Source organism: Oncorhynchus clarkii, chromosome 13, assembly GCF_045791955.1.
Source record: "Oncorhynchus clarkii lewisi isolate Uvic-CL-2024 chromosome 13, UVic_Ocla_1.0, whole genome shotgun sequence".
Taxonomy (NCBI): Eukaryota; Metazoa; Chordata; class Actinopteri; order Salmoniformes; family Salmonidae; genus Oncorhynchus; species Oncorhynchus clarkii.
In genome coordinates this window covers 24,888,980-24,909,770 of record NC_092159.1, presented here as the reverse complement: position 1 = coordinate 24,909,770, position 20,791 = coordinate 24,888,980, and the positions used below count along the sequence as shown (strand labels likewise).

Genomic DNA, 20,791 nt, shown 5'->3' with positions numbered 1-20,791 from the left:
CTTTTAAAGACTCCTCCTTCCTTTCATCACCCCCTACACACAGTGAGGATACGTTTCCAAAGACTCCTCCTTCCCTTCATCACCCCCCCCCCCCCAAGAACATGGCCTCGCTCTACCGCCACTCACTGTCCGAGCCCTGAGTTTTCTATATATTCCCCTCTATTGGCCATAATTCAAGGCTTTATTCTCAAAACAGGTTTGTGTTCATTGGGCCACGCAAAGGAAACATTTAGCTACGGAAAACAAAATGAGCATTTCTTATTGGGCAAGTTCAGCCCATTTCTTACGTTTTGTACCTAAATGAACACGACCCAGGGGTCTTGTATACAGGAGAGAAGGACGGAAGAGATACAGGAAACTGGCTTTCGTCCAAGCTAGATATCAGTGAATTTATTGTATTTAGAAATGCATGGTTATCATAACATGTATGCACAACTGAAGACAACCACTGTACTGTAATTCATCATTCCATACCAAAAGCTAGTTCTAACAGACAAGGACAGATAAGATGGCGAAGCAATTTTTTGTTCTGCTACACTCACGAAGTCTTATGTAGTGTTTAGTAACCATAGTGCCAGTACCTTTATCAACTGCCCTCATCTATTCAATCAAATATCAAATGGGGAAAGCAATGGCATTAGAACTTGCAAGCTTGTTTTGAGACATTAGCGATGTACATTTCTGTATCAAAAAGAATCCTAGTTTAACACTTCCACTGAGTAAATACAAAAGCAGTATCATCCATAACAAAAAGAATGTACCCACTGGGTTTTTACAATACACCTATTTCCTGTCTGTCCATAGAAGCCAAAGACGATTGGTAACATGGGAGAGAAGTCCAGTTTAGTTTGGCTGAAAAGACTGGACATTTGGGAGATATTTCTATTAAAGCTATTTACTGGATCTAAAATGGTACATATTAAGGCTCTCGAGTTTTGTTGAGCTGAATGCCCCTGAAAGTGTTGGCTACTGAGTACCTTCCAAGTTTGTAGTTAAATGCATCAGATGCTAACTAAAATCAGAACTAGAAGAAATTGATACCTTCATCAACAACAACAAAAATAGAGTACTTGGTTCGCCTAAATTGAATGGGATCAAATAGTCCAAGAAATTAGGCTGCAATGTGTTCAGCTCTTAAAAAGCAGTTTTTTTTGTGTTTGGTGTGCACCTGCTAGAACTGAATCTTTTCCAACCCAAGCATTCAGTGGACGGTTGGTGTTTAGCATTCTGCCTGGTATGCACACTAAACTCACTAGACAACATTATTTGCTTCTCCAATTTGCTGCGACAGCCATGTATTATTCTTATAAAAGTCCTTTTGAATACTGAAAGTACTTTTTTTCCCACTATAAATCTAACATGACCTAAATTCTATAATTACAATGGATCATTTTAATATCACTTCTTTACATCACAATTAGTGGTATGTATGCTGTGAATTTTAAAGGAGTTGCAATATTAAATGCTTAGTTATGAAGTAATAATTTGGCATCTGATTCTAACAATTTCCTGGTTTATCTTAATCTGCCTGAATACATTTGACATAAATTCATTGCAAGTGCTTGATGCACTGAAAATAACAGAACCATCCCAGTTATAAATTGATTGACTTATGTACAGAATTATCATAAAAAACACACATTGTGAAAAAGGTGGATTCATAGGTCAAATGTCAATCCATTACTATTTATACCATTAAATAACATGTCAAAATGTATCATTAACCAGGTTTCCATCCAACCATTTCATGCTGATTAATTACCGGACACTTGGAAAAAAGTAACGACTGGGCTGATGGAAACAGGAAATGCCGGTGCAGTTTTATAAAACAGACCATTTGCATCAATCGACATGGTGGGATGTTTTATGTGTCTGTAAAATTAATTATGCGAGAAATGGCAGTGGAAATGCCTTTTATCTGCAAATATTTAATAACCATCATATCGGCATAAACTTGGAGTCACACGATGACACTATGTTGTGTGATCCTCCACTATGACTCGGGAAAGCATGCAGGACTCGACTGCTCCCAAGCGCTGTGTGAAATAATCCTCTGGTTCCACTATATCACAACACAAAGTTTATCTTGATCGTGATCTTATTGCTTTTAAAACAAAGTGTCACTCTCTTCCTCGTCTCATCCCTCTGTCTATTACTCCACTTCGTGTTCAGCGTCCATGCAGGACTCCCAGGGGTTTTGGGGCATGCGGGGCATGGAGAGCAGGAGGAGGCCGAGGCCACTGAGGAAAAGGAGGCAGAAGCCGGCGCAGGCACAGGCGAAGGACCAGGCGTAGGAGTAGTCTATCCAGATGGTTTCCTCGCTCTCGATCATCCGCTTTACCGACTGACGCATCACCTCCACTGAGATGATGGCGCACAGACCTGCGATTGGGCATAGAGGGAGAGAGGAGGATGGGTTAACGGGCATGACCTCCAATCACAGGTAAGCAGTTGAATCAGATATTATTTGTTTTTCATTTGCTATACTATATTTTGATTTTAGTACTGCATCTGTTCCCTTAACACACTGATAACAGTACAACCAAAAGATTACAGAGGTAATGTGTTATCTGCGTGTCTGGTCTCACCTGCGAAAGCGAAGAACATTCCGGCAGGTTTGAGGATGTAGTCATTTCCCTTCTTGAAGGAGCACAGGAGACACAAGGTGCCCAGGATCATAAAGGCCAGGCTGAAGATGGCGATGGCCGCTGCCGAGATATTGTACTCTGAAAAGAGAGCAAATAGAGGTCACTTCAAGATGACCCCTGACCTATGAAAATATAGTATGCCATTTAGCAGACGCTTTTATCCAAAGCGACTTACAGTCATGCATGCATATGGGGGGTCCTGGGAATAAAGCCCACTACCTTGGCGTTACATGTGCCATGCTCTACCAACCGAGTTGGAATGTATGTAAACACACAACACAGGAGGTGGTTAAAGTTTCCTCTTACCACTGATACAGGGTCAGACATTTTGCCATCCAGATAGGATTGAGGGAAGGGTAGTCTGATCCTAGATCTGTGGTTAAGCGCAACTTCCATCTTAAGCAATTGTACATACTGTAAACTTGTAGAGTGCTACTTTCCTCCTATAACACTAAAAATACCTCTCTAAACTGGATCTGCATAAATTAACTTTAGCTTTTCAATACTCAAATTGTTTTGTTTTTTCTACGTTACAGTACACGAAAGGGTTGTGGGGGTTAATGTCTTTGTATGTGTTTATAAAATCAGCCATAAGCCGATAGGAGGCTTACCAAGAAAAATGGTTTTATTCCAGAGCAGCATGAGTCCTTATGTCTCCAGCTGAATTATATCAATTATTTTTCATGACAGTGCAGCACTGGCGTAACTGGATGTGCAAACACTCATGTGGATTTTTTCCATTTGTCTTTAGTTTATGCCTGAGAAAATAGTTGAAGGGACCTAACTGAATTGTTACGGGTGCAGATTAATTTAGTTTGTCACCTCATTGTACAGGACACGAGGTTGTGTACAGTCACAGAATGGACAATTAAATATATCTTTTTTTTTAATGAACAGGAGTGTGAAGCATGATAAGGAAGACGGAATTTCACTTGGTTGGTAGAATCTGCCATCAGTCAAACTAACAAGCTACCTAAATCAATCAAACAAACTAACAGAATGAAATAACGAGGTTACATTTGAAATGACATTGAGCTCGAAGTCAAAAATTGTTGTGTGAAATGAGAGACATGTTACACAGTGAAAAAGTTCCTCTGGCAGTAAGGCAGCCATCTTTATTCAACCAAAAGGAGAGAACTAAGCTTGGCATTACTGTACGTTGTTCCAAGCTATTCCAAGCTGCTTAACCAGCCATTCCGGTTATGTCGGTGTTGTAATGTGGATGGAGGAGCTAGGCTTTGATCTTCCGCCTGCGCTCCTAGAATCGGTGCCCAGGGGAGAGCCTCTCCTCGGGGGCTCCCCTTCATCTCATTCTGGGGGAGGATGGGCCAATGCTGGCTCTCACCCCTTGAGTAGTCCTGGAATCATTCTATATCCTGCATGGCGTGCTAGCGCTCTTCCCCTTGCAACCCCAGAGAGAGGGGTGAGTGGTGTCAGTCTAGGCTGGATCAGTGGTTTAATGTCTCAGGTATGGGCTGAAAGATCTCTTTTGCACTCTATTTGGTGCTTTAGTGATTTATTATCCCAGTGGCATTTTCAGTTTAGCTCTGTTTACGCTGCTTGGCTGGATCTGCCTGTGGCCAGTCGTACTGATAGCGCTGGATCTACCTGTGGCTAGTCGTACTGACAGCGCTGGATCTGCCTGTGGCTAGTCGTACTGACAGCGCTGGATCTGCCTGTGGCTAGTCGTACTGACAGCGCTGGATCTGCCTGTGGCTAGTCCTACTGACAGCGCTGGATCTGCCTGTGGCTAGTCCTACTGACAGCGCTGGATCGGAGCTCTATGGCCATGCTCCATATAAATGGTAACCATTGGTTTATTGAGGAGTGAAGAATCCCAATGGGCATTTGGAATGGGTCAGTGCCACATTTCAAAGTAAGGGCTATTTCTATTTCTGGGGCTAGCCATTAGCAATTTCATGAGGTGTGTGTGTGTGTGTGTGTAAATATATTATGAGGTTACACAAACTTACACAAAATAAGCTTTAGACCACACTATTTACCAAACTCTAGACCACCTTTACTCCACACACAGAGACGCGTACAAAGCTCTCCCTCACCCTCCATTTGACAAATCTGACCATAATTCTATCCTCCTGATTCCTGCTTACAAGCAAAAACTAAAGCAGGAAGCACCAGTGAAGTAGATGCTAAGCTACAGGACTGTTTTGTTAGCACAGACTGGAATATGTTCCGAGATTCTTCCGATGGCATTGAGGAGTACACTACATCAGTCACTGGCTTCATCAATAACTGCATCAATGACGTCTTCCCCACAGTGACTGTACGTACATACCCCAACCAGAGGCCATGGATTACAGGCAACATCCGCACTGAGCTAAAGGTTAGAGCTGCCCCTTTCAAGGAGCTGGACTCTAACCCGGAAGCTTATAAGAAATTCCGCTCTGCTCTCCGACAAATCATCAAACAGGCAAAGCGTCAATACAGGACTAAGACTTAATCATACTACACAGGCTCTGATGCTCGTCGGATGTGGCAGAGCTTGTAAACTATTGCAGACTACAAAGGGAAGCACAGCCGCGAGCTTCCCAGTGACACGAGCCTACCAGATGAGCAAAATTACTTCTATGCTCGCTTTGAGGCAAATAACACTGAAACATGCATGATAGCATCAGCTGTTCCGGACGATTGTGTGATCACTCTCTCTGCAGCCGATGTGAGTAAGACCTTTAAACAGGTCAACATTCACAAGGTCGCAGGGCCAGATGGATTACCAGGATGTGTACTCCGAGCATGAGTCTGTAATACCAACATGTTTCAAGCAGACCACCATAGTCCCTGTGCCCAAGAACACTAAGGTAACCTGTCTAAATGTCTACTAACCCGTAGCACTCTCATCTGTAGCCATGAAGTGCTTTGAAAGGCTGGTCATGGCTCACATCAACACCATTATCCCAGAAACCCTAGACCTACTCCAATTTGCATACCGCCCCAACAGATCCACAGACGATGCAATCTCTATTGCACTCCACACTGCCCTTTCCCACCTGGACAAAAGGAAAACCTATGTGAGAATGCTATTCATTGACTACAGCTCAGCGTTCAACACCATAGTGCCCTCAAAGCTCATCACTAAGCTAAGGACCCTGACACTAAACACCTCCCTCTGCAACTGGATCCTGGACTTCCTGACGGGCCGCCCCCAGGTGGTAAGGGTAGGCAACAACACATCCACCACGCTGATCCTCAACACGGGGGCCCGTTGGGTGCGTGCTCAGTCCCCTCCTGTACTCCCTGCTCACTCATGACTGCATGGCCAGGCACAACATCACTAAGTTTGCCGATGACACAACAGTGGTAGGCCTGATCACCGACAACGATGAGACAGCCTATAGGGAGGAGTTCAGAGACCTGGCCGTGTGGTGCCAGGACAACAACCTCTCCCTCAAAATGATCAAGACAAAGGAGATGACTGTGGACTACAGGAAAAGGAGGACCGAGCACGCCCCCATTCTCATCGACAGGGCTGTAGTGGAGCAGGTTGAGCGCTTCAAGTTCCTTGGTGTCCACATCACCAATAAACTATCATGGTCCAAACACACCAAGATAGTCGTGATGAGGGCACGAAAAGGCCTATTTTGCCTCAGGAGACTGAAAAGATTTGGCATGGGTCCTGAGATCCTCAAAAAGTTCTACAGCATCGAGAGCATGGTTGCGTCAATGCCTGATATGGCAACTGCTCAGCCTCCAACCGCAAGACACTACAGAGGGTAGTGCGTACGGCCCAGTACATCACTGGGGCCAAGCTTCCTGCCATCCAGGACCTCTATACCAGACAGTGTCAGAGGAAGGTCCTAAAAATTGTCAAAGACTCCAGCCACCCTAGTCATAGACCGTTCTCTCTGCTACCGCACAGCAAGCGGTACCGGAGCGCCAAGTCTAGATCCAAAAGGCTTCTTAACATCTTCTAACCCCAAGCCATAAGACTCCTGAACAGCTAATCAAATGGCTACCCAGACTATTTGAAATATTAGTGACATAGCTTTTATTGCAGGACTTTGACAAATTACCTCAACTGTCAACCTTTTGTGTGTTTTAAATATTCATATTGGAATGTACAGTCTTACCCCATATCATGGGTGTACACTCTATAGGCATCAGCTTACTCAGTGACACCCATAGATTACAATTCCATAGAGTTTACACACATATTAGCGTCTTAGCTATTATTGCAGGACTTTACAGTCCATTAGGAATGTTCAATACGCACAATAGATTGACTGGGGAGGTGATTTCTCACAGTCAAAGTCCTGCAATAAGAGAGCCCACAGCTCATCCAGCAGTACACTGCATCCTTCTCCCTCTGAAATGCTGCACCTCTCTCCCGACCTGCTGCAGCCACACTCTGCCTGTTGCTTTAAACAGATGTGCGATTCAACAAACACCATGTTGTTAGTTCTCAAACCATGCTTATTGTGGGACTTTAAAGAGCGACTTCCTTTAAAAAGCAACAAATCCCTTTGAAAACGGCCTACGTGGTATCAGTATGAGCCAGAAACAGTTATTTTAAAGTCAAAATGTACTGCAAAGTGTAAATATGATCATTTTTGTGATGAAGTCAGTCTGGTCTAAAACGGAGTTTGGAACATCCATGCATCACAACAGGTAAAGGAAAGTTGGGTTTTGATTTGACGATGTCCATTTGCCCACTAACATGGAGTGAACCGCTTCGGTGATTGCTCTCTATCCAATAGCATAGACAGTGAGACAGACCTGCCCAGCAGCTCCGACTTTGTTTACAAAAGACATCAAGTCGTGCATTTTTTTACTCGAGAAATACTGCCCCAAACACCTTACAGGCTGACTACACTGCTCGCATCGCATGCGTGAGCGTTGCAAAAATAAATGTAGAACTCTATATTATTCAATTATTGCACCCACACTGCTAGCGCTCGCTAACGAGCGTCTGCGTTGCCAAGGGCTAAAATAGAAGTCAGTTCTATTTCTGACGCAGATCGCGCTGCAAGTCCTGCCTCTCCCATCTCCTCGTTGGTTTATAGAAGCAGGTACCCACGTGCCATCTCCTCATTGGTTATACCCACGTGGGTGACTGAAAGACGAACAAGGTCAGTGGCAGTAATGCACGTAATTTATGAAAGTTGCCAATCGCAATATAAAGTCAAGAGAAGAAAAAGCCTGGAAGGAGGAGAGATGACTGACTATAAACGATCCGGTTGACCGTTTTATGTGTGGATTAATTGGTGGAGTAGGGGACCTTGTGCATTTCAGGTAAAATAACTCAATGTTTATATCCCAGGACAAATTAGCTAGTAACATCAAGCTAGCTAAATAGGACAAATTAGCTAGTAAGGGCAAGCTAGCTAGCTAAATTGCCATAAATGTTTAATGCTTTTCGATCTGTCCCCAAATTAATATACATGGTTCAGAGTTTGTTTTGATATTTTAACCTGCGTGTCGTGATCACGTTTGGTGTGGGGGGACAAAATACATTTATGCACGATGGCGCACGAGCGCAGCCGGTTCGGGTTCCTTGTTAGTCAGATGTAAAATTGCACAACTAAAACATCATTGGCAAAAACGTCAAAATGAATTATAGATTTATTCTGGGGATTTTTAGGAAGTGAAGTAGGCTTCCGCATCTACAGTGTCTCACGGGGGACAAACATTAACCAAACGTGTAATTAGTCAGAAAACAAACCACCAAGACTGAAATCCAATTTTTCTAATGAGCGACAGAAAAAAAAAACATGTGCCGATCGGCGTGTTCAGTGGCTCTTTAACTGTGTGAAATCACCTCACTAGTCAGCCTATTGTACGTATTGAACATTCATATAGCTTTACCTATAGTGTCTGCCCCCCATGAAATGGTGCATCAGCCTACTCAGTGACACCCACAGATTACAATTCGGAAGTGTTTACACAAACATTAGCATAGCTCTTATTGCAGGACTTTGACTGTGAGAAATCACCTCCCCAGTGACCCCTGCAAACAAAAATGAGTCGTTAGGACGTCCTCAGAACGTCAAAAGGTTTTGACATGGTTACCTGGACGTCAAAACAGTGACATGCTCGTATCTCCTGATCTATGTGAACTGTCTTTACGTTTCTTAACAAAAAAGATTGAAAATATTACATCACAGATTTGCAGTAGCCAGTCTTACACCAGCAATTCTTGTTCAGAGGCACAAGAGGCAATTACTCTGAGACAGTCTACTGCTTCCTATTGCTCATTTGAGAAAAAATCCATTACAACTCTTCTTATATGTACTCATATACACAATGTACTTATAACGTATGTTCTTATGAACTATGTCTTTACAAGCCTGAGAATTTACAGGTATATTATTTCAATATGATCCGATGTACACATCTGAAGTTAGATGTACAGTGGGGCAAAAAAGTATTTAGTCAGCCACCAAATGTGCAAGTTCTCCCACTTAAAAAGATGAGGCCTGTAATTTTCATCATAGGTACACTTCAACTATGACAGACAAAATTAGAAAAAAAATCCAGAAAATCACATTGTAGGATTTTTTATGAATTTATTTGCAAATTATGGTGGAAAATAAGTATTTGGTCAATAACAAAAGTTTATATACTTTGTTATATACCCTTTGTTGGCAGAGGTCAAACGTTTTCTGTAAGTCTTCACAAGATTTTCACACACTGTTGCTGGTATTTTGGCCCATTCATCCATGCAGATCTCCTCTAGAGCAGTGATGTTTTGGGGCTGTTGCTGGGCAACACGGACTTTCAACTCCCTCCAAATATTTTCTATGGGGTTGAGATCTGGAGACTGGCTAGGCCACTCCAGGACCTTGAAATGCTTCTTACGAGGCCACTCCTTCGTTGCCCGGGCGGTGTGTTTGGGATCATTGTCATGCTGAAAGACCCAGCCACGTTTCATCATCAATGCCCTTGCTGATGGAAGGAGGTTTTCACTCAAAATCTCACCATACATGGCCCCATTCATTCTTTCCTTTACACGGATCAGTCGTCCTGGTCCCTTTGCAGAAAAACAGCCCCAAAGCATGATGTTTCCACCCCCATGCTTCACAGTAGGTATGGTGTTCTTTGGATGCAACTCAGCAATATTTATCCTCCAAATACGACAAGTTGAGTTTTTACCAAAAAGTTATATTTTGGTTTCATCTGACCATATGACATTCTCCCAATCTTCTTCTGGATCATCCAAATGCTCTCTAGCAAACTTCAGACGGGCCTGGACATGTACTGGCTTAAGCAGGGGGACACGTCTGGCACTGCAGGATTTGTGTCCCTGGCGGCGTAGTGTGTTACTGATGGTAGGCTTTGTTACTTTGGTCCCAGCTCTCTGCAGGTCATTCACTAGGTGTGGTTCTGGGATTTTTGCTCACCGTTCTTGTGATCATTTTGACCCCACGGGGTGAGATCTTGCATGGAGCCCCAGATCGAGGGAGATTATCAGTGGACTTGTATGTCTTCCATTTCCTAATAATTGCTCCCACAGTTGATTTCTTCAAACCAAGCTGCTTACCTATTGCAGATTCAGTCTTCCCAGCCTGGTGCAGGTCTACAATTTTGTTTCTGGTGTCCTTTGACAGCTCTTTGGTCTTGGCCATAGTGGAGTTTGGAGTGTGACTGTTTGAGGTTGTGGACAGGTGTCTTTTATACTGATAACAAGTTCAAACAGGTGGCATTTAATACAGGTAACGAGTGGAGGACAGAGGAGCCTCTTAAAGAAAAAGTTACAGGTCTGTGAGAGCCAGAAATCCTGCTTGTTTGTAGGTGACCAAATACTTATTTTCCACCATAATTTGCAAATAAATTAATAAAAAATCCTACAATGTGATTTTCTGTATTTTTTTTCTCATTTTGTCTCTCATAGTTGAAGTGTACCTATGATGAAAATTACAGGCCTCTCATCTTTTTAAGTGGGAGAACTTGCACAATTGGTGGCTGACTAAATACTTTTTTGCCCCACTGTTTCTTCTACATATAAAATGAAAACATGTGATGTGTTCATTTCATTTATAGGACCATGGAAACGGTGGGTCCCCATAAACCATGTTATAAACTGACGGACATCATAAACTATAAAACAAGTGTGTGTGTGTGTGCGTAAATATATTCTAATTTACACCCTACTGATTGGGTCTGACAAGGCCCTGCATGTGCTAAGCAGTCCTGTCATATGTGAGAGTACATACGTTGAATGGGCCAAATGTGCACAGTACTGGCAGGGTCACAAAGGGGGCTAGTGGAAAGATGGGGGAAGGAAAATATCCAAGTGAGAAGGGAATGGGCGTTGAGCGGAATTAGCTCTGTCACATGGTGTTCCATTGATGCTACCTGCCAGATTATATACTCAGCTAACACATAACATTCTGAGAACCATATGTTTTTTTGATGGGAATTTCAATATTTCAGCATAACGTTTTCTGCAAGTCAAGAAAACATTAGTAACATTCAAAGTAGTGTTCTCAAATACCAGTATCGCGATACGAGGAAGTACGGAAGAAAAGGAAACAAATTATGAAGCGGATTACATTTCTTGAGAGAAACATTCCTAATGTTGGATGCAAGAAGTCTTATGTTGTCACCCAGAGTCACATTTGCTTATTTTACAAGCTATAGCACACCATACTTAACAAAAGTAGGTTTTAAAGGACCATAGAGTAGAGTCTGCGTCGTGCTTTCTTTTTTGCCATGGAAAATCTGGTATCGTAGTATCACAATACTGGTATAGTGACAACAGTAGTTCAAAGAATGTTCTAAGAATGTTTGTTTTTTTAAACATACATTCTGTTCTCAGCGTCAACAAAACTCTCTCTATCCTCTCTATCTTGCTAAGTGTGTTCAAGTGTGTTGTCCGTGCCAACTAATTGGCCACACCTGATGTTAATGAGTGCTTGTTTCCTTTGAAATGGGGTCTGTTTGAATAGACTAAAATGAACAGCGTTGTAAACAGCTGAGTAAAAAACAAACATGGCGTGCTCGCTCCGTCCTGCTGACGCAGTGGACTAATTCCATGGATAGAGAACAGAAGATCACAGGTTTGAATCTCACTGACGCCGTGCCATAATAAAACATACATGTATTTGCATGATTAATGCCTAAGCAAGATTTCCATGTTCTTGAAACATTCAGGGAAAGTTTTACGGGAGTTATTCAAAAAACACCAAATAACATATGATTTCTGTTCTCAGAACGTAAAATAAAAACCTCCCAGGAAAACTTCCAGGGAACCATAGTAAAATGTTCTCAGAACCTCCCTGCCACCTAAAAACAAACGTTTTCAGAATGTTTTTAAAAAATTCAGTTCTACTGGTCAGGAAACATATGGCTTCGTTCGCAGAACCAATGGGAAACCAAAAATGTACGTTTCCACAATTTTCTAGGAACCAAATGTGCTAGCTGGCTATCCATTCAGTTAACTTGGCCGCGTCCCTTGGTATACTGGGAAAAGTCCATATACTTCAATGTTTCTGCTTGTATTGAAACCAAGGCTGATGGACAAATGCTAACAAAGACCAAGGGCCCCATTCAACCCGTAGCGCTGAAGAGCTGCGCTACTGCGCGTTAGGAAAGTAAAGGCAATCTTCCGACTGCATTGTCAGTTAGGACTCCATAAGTCGGCTCAATCGGAAATTACCTTTAAATTTCAAACGCGCTGTAGCACTGAACTTTGGTGACGTGGATTGAATCCAGCCCCAAGGCACCACTGGTTATGTGGGTAAGGCTTAGAATGAAGGGGTATATCTGGCTCTTTGTGCTTTGGTCTTTGTTAGCGTTTGTTCCTACAACTTAGAAGGAGACAATGGGCAGCCCTGCCATGCGCCTAGCATGGAGTTGAGATGTATCCAATTTGGCTTGTACTATTCACCATCCATGTTTCATATCCCATGTTGCTTATTTGTTTTTATAACTCTCCCTTTGAATCTTCTCTTATGAAACATTCTGTCAAAAGGACATCAAAGAAGACACACATTTTGTTCTTGAAGAGAATAAACCAATATACAGGTAACTGCCAAAATAAAGGAAACACTTGTGTAAATGAAGGATATAAAGCAGGTGCTTCCACACAGGTGTGGTTCACGAGTTAATTAAGCAATTAAAATATCCCACCATGCTTAGGGGTTATGTATATAAATGCCCAGTTGCCCATTATTTTGGGTACCATGGCTAGATGAAGAGATCTCAGTGACTTTGAAAGAGGGGTCTCAAAGGAGCATAGTGGGCTTAAAGGGTGCGTGTGTGTGTGGATGTTTTACTATACTTGAGTACCAAAAGTCCTCACAAGAATAGTAAACCAACCAAAATTCAGAGAAGTGAGGACATTTTGCCGGTCCACACTTGTAAAAAGTATATTTTAGGCTTAGGTTTTAGGGTTAGAAATAGGGTTAGGTTTAGGGATTAGGGTTGAGGTTAGGGTTAGGATTAAGGTTCATTTAGGGGTTAGGGAAAATAGGATTTTGAATGGGAATCAATTGTTGGTCCCCAAAAAGTCCTCACAAGTATAGTAAAACATAGCTGTGTGTGTGTGTGTGTAAATCTATTATGATTTACACCCTACTGGTTGGGTCTGACAAGGCCCTGCATGTGCTTGGCGCCCTTACGTGCATCACATGGAAGTCCTGTCATATGTGAGAGTACATGTGTCTAATGGGCCAAGCATGTGCACAGTACTGGCAGGGTCACCAAGGGGGCTAGTGGGGAGATGGGAGAAGAACAATATCCAGGAGAGAAGGGAATTGGCGGTGACAGGGATTCGCTCTGTCACATGGGGTTCCATCACGCTACCTGCCGGAGCTTATATCCACTCAGTTGACTTTGCCGCAACCCTTGCGCCTACCAAAACTTAATGTACTTAAATGTTTCTGCTTGTGTTGAAATTAATTCAAGGCTGATGGCCAAATCCTAAAAATGACCAAATCACCATTGGTTGTGAAGCAGTAAGTCTGGTTCTTTGTACGTTTGTTTTTGTTAACATTTGTCCATGAAACTTAGGAGACAACGGGCAGCCCTGCCTTGCCCCTAGCATGGACTGTTTGAGTTAAGATGTATCCAATTTGGCTTGTATTATTCACCACCCATGTTTCATATCCAGAGTTGTCTATTTTTTATGACTGTTCCCTTTGAATATTCCCTTATGAAACATTCTGTCAGAAGGACATCAAAGAATACACTTCTTCTGTTCTTGAAGACACACTACATGACCAAAAGTATGTGGACACCTGCTCATCTCATTCCAAAATCATGGGCATTAAAATGGAGTTGGTCCCCCCTTTCCTGATATAACAACATCCACTGTTCTGGGAATACTTTCCACTAGATGTTGGAACATTGCTGTGGGGACTTGCTTCCATTCAGCCACAAGAGCATTAGTGATGTTGGGCGATTAGGCCTGGCTCACTGCCTGGCTCATTCCAATTCATCCCAAAGGTGTTCGATGGGGGTTCTGTATGGAATTTGCTTTATGCACAGGGAGCATTATCATGCTGAAACAAGAAAGGGCCTTTCTTAAACTGTTGCCACAAAGTTGGAAGCACAGAATTGTCTAGAATGTCATTGAATGCTGTAGCGTTACAAGTTCCCTTCACTGGAACTAAGGGGCCTAGCCGAACCATGAAAAACATCCCCAGACCATTATTCCTCCTCCTCCAAACTTTACAGTTGGCACTATGCATTGGGGCAGGTAGCGTTCTCCTGGCATCCGGCACCCCCAGATTCGTCCACCGGACTTGCCAGATGGTGAAGTGTGATTCATCACTCCAGAGACAGGTTTCCACTGCTTCAGAGTCCAATGGCGACATGCTTTACACCACTCCAGCCGATGCTTGGCATTGCGCATGGTAATATTAGGCTTATGTGTGGCTGCTCGGCCATGGAAACCCATTTCATGAAGCTCCCGACAAACAGTTCTTATGTTAATGTTTCTTCCAGAGGCAGTTTGCAACTCAGTAGTGAGTGTTGCAACCGAGGAGAGATGATTTTTATGCGCCACTCGCTTCAGCAGTCGGCGGCCCCGTTCTGTGAGCTTGTGTGGCCTACCACTTTGAGGCTGAGCCATTGTTGCTCCTAGACGTTTCCACTTCACAATAACAGCACTTACAGTTCAGTAAGGCCATTCTACTGCCAAAGTTTGTCTATGGCGATTGCATGGCTGTGTGCTTGCACACCTGTCTGCAACGGGTGTGGTTGAAATAGTCAAATCCACTCATTTGAAGGCGTGTCCACATACTTTTGTATATATAGTGTATAAACCAAGTGTACAAAATATTAGGAACATCTGCTCTTTCCATGACATAGGCTGAACAGGGGAATCCATGTGAAAGCTATGGTCCCTTATCACTTCAATCAGTGTAGATGAAGGGGAGGAGACAGGTTAAAGAAGGATTTTTAAGCCGTGAGACATAAAGTGTGTGTGTGCCATTTGAATGGGGTATGGTAGTAGGTGCCAGGCACACTGATTTTAGTGTGTCAAGAACTGAAATGCTGCTGAGTCTTTCACACTCAACAGTTTCCCATGTGTATCAAGAATGGTCCATCACCCAAAGGACATCAGCCAACTTAACACAACTGTGGTAAGTAAGCATTGGAGTCACCATGAGCCAGTATCACCGTGGAACGCTTTCGATGCCTTGTAAGAGCCCATGTCCCGACGAATTGAGGTTGTTCTGAGGTCGAAAGGGGGTGCAACACAATAGTAGGAAGATGTTCCTAATGTTTTTTACACTCAGTGTACATGAAAGTTACAAAACAGAACCATGGTGTGTTAGTTAGGCCATTATTAACTTGTGTATGGATGAGGCACAAAAGAAACCTTACCTTTCTGGGTTTTGACTTCAAAAATCTCAGACTCGTCCCCAGGAGTGAAGTGTTTGAAGTAAGTGCAGTTCTCCGCTGTAGGAGACATGAAAACACAGTCAGCTGGAGGTTCAGATAGTAGCACTTCAGGCAATGTTTCTCATCAATACACTGAACATCATAGAAGTTACTAAATAATCGGGAAAATAGCTATATTTCATAATAGATGCACAACACATCGGAAATAAAAATGGCGTAATAGGCCAATGTGTTTACCAAAAACTGTTTCACGAGTCTTCCACAAATGTAAAGATGCTAACTTCATAAAAAAACAGATAAAAGGATTTTGATGCTTTTTACCTGGACTACCTTTAAACGACTTGCATATGGTACCGATGAACGAGCATTCTGTAGTTGTGATGTAACCGTTGTTAATCCACACGGATCAACATTTGGGCGCACCCCTTTCATCTGATGGTTTGCGCTGAGTTTACATAAAACCCTTATCTATCTGCACCCTGTTGATTGACAGTGTCTGATTTTGTGTTAACATAGGTTATGTTGGGCATCCATAAATGGCGCATCCAATAGGAAGTACTTTTAATTCAACTTGCCAAAATGATATAATTACTCCTGTGTATACAAAAATAAATACATTCCTTCAAAACACTACACCACAGAGTGCATGATTGAGCCACAGAGGATGATTCGCTTCTTTAAAAAAAATAGCTGTGGATTGTTTTAAATCACAATGCCAAGGGCATAACCTACAGTTGAGAAGCGCGAAATTGGGCAGGCGGCGCACCATATCAGATAGCTGATTGTTGATTTGCGGCTGTCAGTGCAATTAGGCTATCAAAATTCTCAACTCACAATAGGCCATTGAGCGAACAGTAGCGTATTTTATTGGCACTCTATAGCGGAGACCATCGGCCATATCCCCGGTGAGTGCGCATATTCACTGTCTTATTCATTGGGTCCCTGTTCCTGTAAGGACAATAATTTCCTCCCCCAGGCTAGTTGAACGTCATAGCCTGTGTCTCCAGTGTTGCCAACTTAGCAACTTTGTCGCTATATTTAGCAAGTATTCAGACCCCTCTAGCGACAATTTCTTTTTTAAATCGACTAGCAACAAATCTAGCAACTTTTTCTGGTGTTATTGGAGACTCTGACGTGAAAGCATATATCGTTCTTACTCTTCTCAACGCGCAGCGGGTGCTGCCGTGGGCCCCACCACCGTCCCAAAGCACTCGCAGGCGGCCCAGTCCTCGCGCAACAGTTCCTCCCAGCTGCAGTCAGAGCAGGAGATGTTCAAATGAATCGCGCATGCGGGAAGCTCCCGCTGGCTGATCCCGCCCTGGCTTACATTCAGGTCTGGGATGTAAATGTAAAATGTTCTTTCTCTAAAATAAATCACTGCACAAAAATAAATCACTGCATTTGACTCACACAGCCTCAGTCACTTTACTCACCTTGTCCACTGTGTGTGTGCCTCTCTGTGACATAAGCTAAACATCTAGCTGGCTAGCTCATCATGTCTCAGTCTAAACTGTACACTCAAAAATACAGAAAGGAGTGGGAATCAAACCCTGAATACAAAGGCTGGTTGAAGCCGTCTACCCAAACTTAGTGATGTAAAAAAACACGTCAACTCAAAAACATACTCAAAAGGCAAAGCCTTATAACAGTTCCACCCAAAACAAGCTGCCATTTATGGTTTAAAAAATTGACTGCAAAAAAGGCTGAGGCCACCATGGCATTAGCTGTCGCTGAACACTGTTCTATGCTGGCATGTGATCACATTGGAGAAGCATGTAGAGCTGCTTTCTCAGACTCCACTGCTGCTACCCACTTCAAAATGCACAGGACAAAGTGCACAGAAATGATTAATGGTGTTATAGCACCATACTTTCTGAAAAAATTGGTCGCAGATGTGGGTGAGCAGCGTTTCAGCCTCCTCCTCGATGAGTCCACGGATGTAAGTGTTTCTAAGTACCTGGGGGTTGTGATAAGGTACTTTAGTGACACCAAGCAGACAATTGTATCAACATTTCTGTGGCTTGTTGAGTTGGAGAGAGGAGATGCCAAATCTATAGCTAAAAAAGAGAAACTCCTGGGGATAGGGACTGACAATGCCTCTGTTATGACTGGAATTAACAATGTGTCCATAAAGTGCTGGAGGAGGAGTATGGCCTCAAATATCTGGTTCTTATTCGCTGTGTGTGTTCTAAACATATTTAGGGTGTTTTTTTACTCACTTTTTGTCTCTCCCACGACGTTATTCCTCTCTCTTACAGCTTCCATCACAATTACAAGCACATTGCAAATTATACATTGCAGTCATTTAGTGACTTCTAGCGATTTTTAGGACAGCCAATAGCTACTTTCCTTACTGAGGAGTTGGCAACACTGTAGTCCCTCCCATTTTCAGAGGCCTCGATTAGATGGTTGCATTCAAGACGTCTTTATTGATCTGAGTCTGTCAGAGTAGCCTGCGATTTTGGTGGCATTAAAGATTCTGCTAGTCTCCAGTTATGGAGACGAAAGTGTCGTAGAACTGCATGAAATGTTTATAAATGGCAATTTTTTTCGGATTCTCGTAAAAATGTCCATCTAGCTGGGTTCCCGAGCTCTGGATGTGTGCAAATAAAGGAAAAGAAAGCAGAACAGTGTTTTTTTGCGAACAGTGAGTTAGTTATATTATTAGCCTAGTTTATGACTATCCAATCTACTCATCATGTTAGGAATAGAAGGCTATCTTACATTAGTCTGCAAATAGATAGATGCATGCCATTCTTTATTTTTAGCCTCCACTAACTTGAAACTCACACGCAGCCTATAGGGGCATCCCATTCCCTTTGCCAGGACCAATGTGTTAACCCCTGGGGATCCGTGCTAAGCACAAGTAAAAGCTGACCCACAGAATACGATCACAGCGATTGCAGAGGGCTAGGAGTATCGCCCTACGCTTTAATGCTAAACCAGAACATCAAAACATCCATTCGCCAGGGAAACCATATTTGTAAACAGCGGCGACAGACGGCTGTGTCCCTCAGACGTTAGGGGGGACTTCAGAGTCGCTCAACTCTGTTCTGTCACCGGAGAGGCCTGCTCTGCATCAGATACATGGCATCTAATGTTCTGGGCCAACTGCAGGGACCAAGCAGGAGTAAGTTACAGGCTGTCATGTAGAATTATGTGAGCTAAGCATGTTATCACATCGGCTCCAGCCTTTCTCATATCCACACATACACATGGGCTGGAGATAATTCCCCTTTTCCCAGGACAACTAGAAAGATCGAGTTACTGGTGGGTGGGGTTGCCAGTTTGGATGTATTACTGAGAGAAGGCTAATCAAAAAAGATACACAAAGTATGTGCAGGTTCAATTAGCTGGATTTGGCGCCCATACATGGCGCCAGCAAAACACTCTTTAATGAGTAGAATCCAGCAGACCAAATTTGGCACATGATTAATGACTTCATTTTCTCGGTGTAAACTGGTTTTCTGGTTGAGAAGACATCATCATATAATCAGAGTACAACCAACTGGTCTGTGTTACAACCAGTTAAAGATGTATTTTTCAGTACAGGATGAAAAGCTAAAGTTAAATATGTCACATTTTGCTTGTTATCTAGTCAGATCACCAGATTTCCACCAGATAAAGATGTATTGTTCTGGTTACTTAAAATATGCTCACAAAACATCCTTATACGACTATTATACAACCTGACAATGATTGGTTTTGGTAAGGTAAAGGACCATGAAAAGGGATCTAAATGTGTTCATGTTTTGACTCTCACTAATAGAGGATGTTTTTGTGAATGAGGACAGAGACTGGCCATCAAGGGAAAACCCAGAGGTGGTTACTTAGCAACTGGCTTGTCTGCTCTTTTTATTAAGTAAGGCGGGCAGGGGAATGAGGTGGCTAGCCACAGAATTCAATGTTTTGGTTTAGAGAGAGAGAGCTAGTTTATAGAAGAGTCAGAGTACATTCGGGCCTTTAAAGGTCAATTGCTGAGTCGCCTCAGCTCAACCCAGCCATTTTAAGTCGTTCACCCCTCAAACAAAAGCCTCGGCTCTAGCTTCGGTAGTATCTCTCCGCACCACAAACTCCTGTGTTAATAACTGTAATGGACCAGAAGGGATTCTTGTCATCATGCTGAAGACCAAGTGTCCTTTCATTGCGCTGAGAGGAGAGAGAGCCCACGCTGCATTATGAGACACTTGAACAGGCATTCGGGCTGTGTCGTTGTCCTTCTGTGTTTGTTAATTGAAACACTAAATCCAGGGATTATGCCAATTATGCGGCGGCGGCGCTCGCCTCATTAGCTTTTGATGTCCTCATTACACACTCCCATCCTCACCTTTAGAGACACACGCGCACACACAATATGAAGGCAGTCAGTCAGGTTGGCACAAATACGCACACACACACACACACACACACACACTATGAACGCAGGTAGGCAAGCACACATGCACGCTCCCTCGCACACACATGGTCTGTGCCGCTGTGCTCTCTAATGGCATTGGAAGACACTCAAAAGGTCTCTCTAATGATGGGTAGAAGAAAGAGACTCAGGCCTTCCAGGAACTGGCTTACAGTATATGCGCTTGGAATTCAAACCCAGGTCTCTATAAGGACTTGTAAGGCTCCCTCCCCCATGTCTATCCACATCTGTAGTATTATCTAAAAATAAGGACGCACGACAATGAGGTTCTAGCTCCCGCATGTTTACTAACCTAACCCTCGCATGTCATACCTAGGTACGGAAACCCCCAAGGGACATCCTACTACATCTTCCCCTCTCCCATGAACAAGAATAACTGAAATGCAATTTGGAAACCGGTATTATTCTCGAACATGCTACTTCCCATCCTGAAACAGTATGAAAGCATTAAATCACACAGTATGAACATTAACTTAGGTACAACAGTCTCTTTTTGCTGGGTATGGTCCCCAACAGTATGTTTTCTCTTCACGTAACATAGTCTTTCAGCGCTTCACATCCCTTTTTTTTATTTTTTATTCCCAATTTCGTGGTATCCAATTGTTAGTAGTTACTATCGCTACAACTCCCGTACGGGCTCAGGAGAGACGTAGTCGAGAGCCATGCGTCCTCCGAAACACAACCCAACCAAGCCGCACTGCTTCTTAACACAGCGCACATCCAACCCGGAAGCCAGCCGCACCAATGTGTCGGAGGAAACACCGTGCACCTGCGCGATGAGACAAGGATATCCCTACCGGCCAAACCCTCCCTAACCCAGGCGACGCTAGGCCAATTGTGCGTCGCCCCATGGACCTCCCGGTCGTGGCCGGCTGTGACAGAGCCTGGGCTCAGCTAGGACTGCGATGCAGTGCCTTAG

At 43.3% G+C, this 20,791-nt stretch overlaps 1 protein-coding gene across 1 annotated transcript in view; it reads right to left on the bottom strand.

Moving 5' to 3' along the window:
* Nucleotides 1–363: 363 nt before the first annotated feature.
* LOC139424697 (voltage-dependent calcium channel gamma-1 subunit-like) overlaps nucleotides 364–20,791 on the bottom strand; it is a 38,428-nt gene continuing 18,000 nt past the window's right edge. The window contains exons 2-4 of the mRNA XM_071176771.1: nucleotides 15,441–15,515; nucleotides 2,589–2,726; nucleotides 364–2,382 (exon numbers count right to left, since the gene is read on the bottom strand). Coding sequence (XP_071032872.1) covers nucleotides 2,153–2,382; nucleotides 2,589–2,726; nucleotides 15,441–15,515 — 443 coding nt within the window. The 3' untranslated portion in view covers nucleotides 364–2,152. The remainder of the gene's footprint in view (nucleotides 2,383–2,588; nucleotides 2,727–15,440; nucleotides 15,516–20,791) is intronic.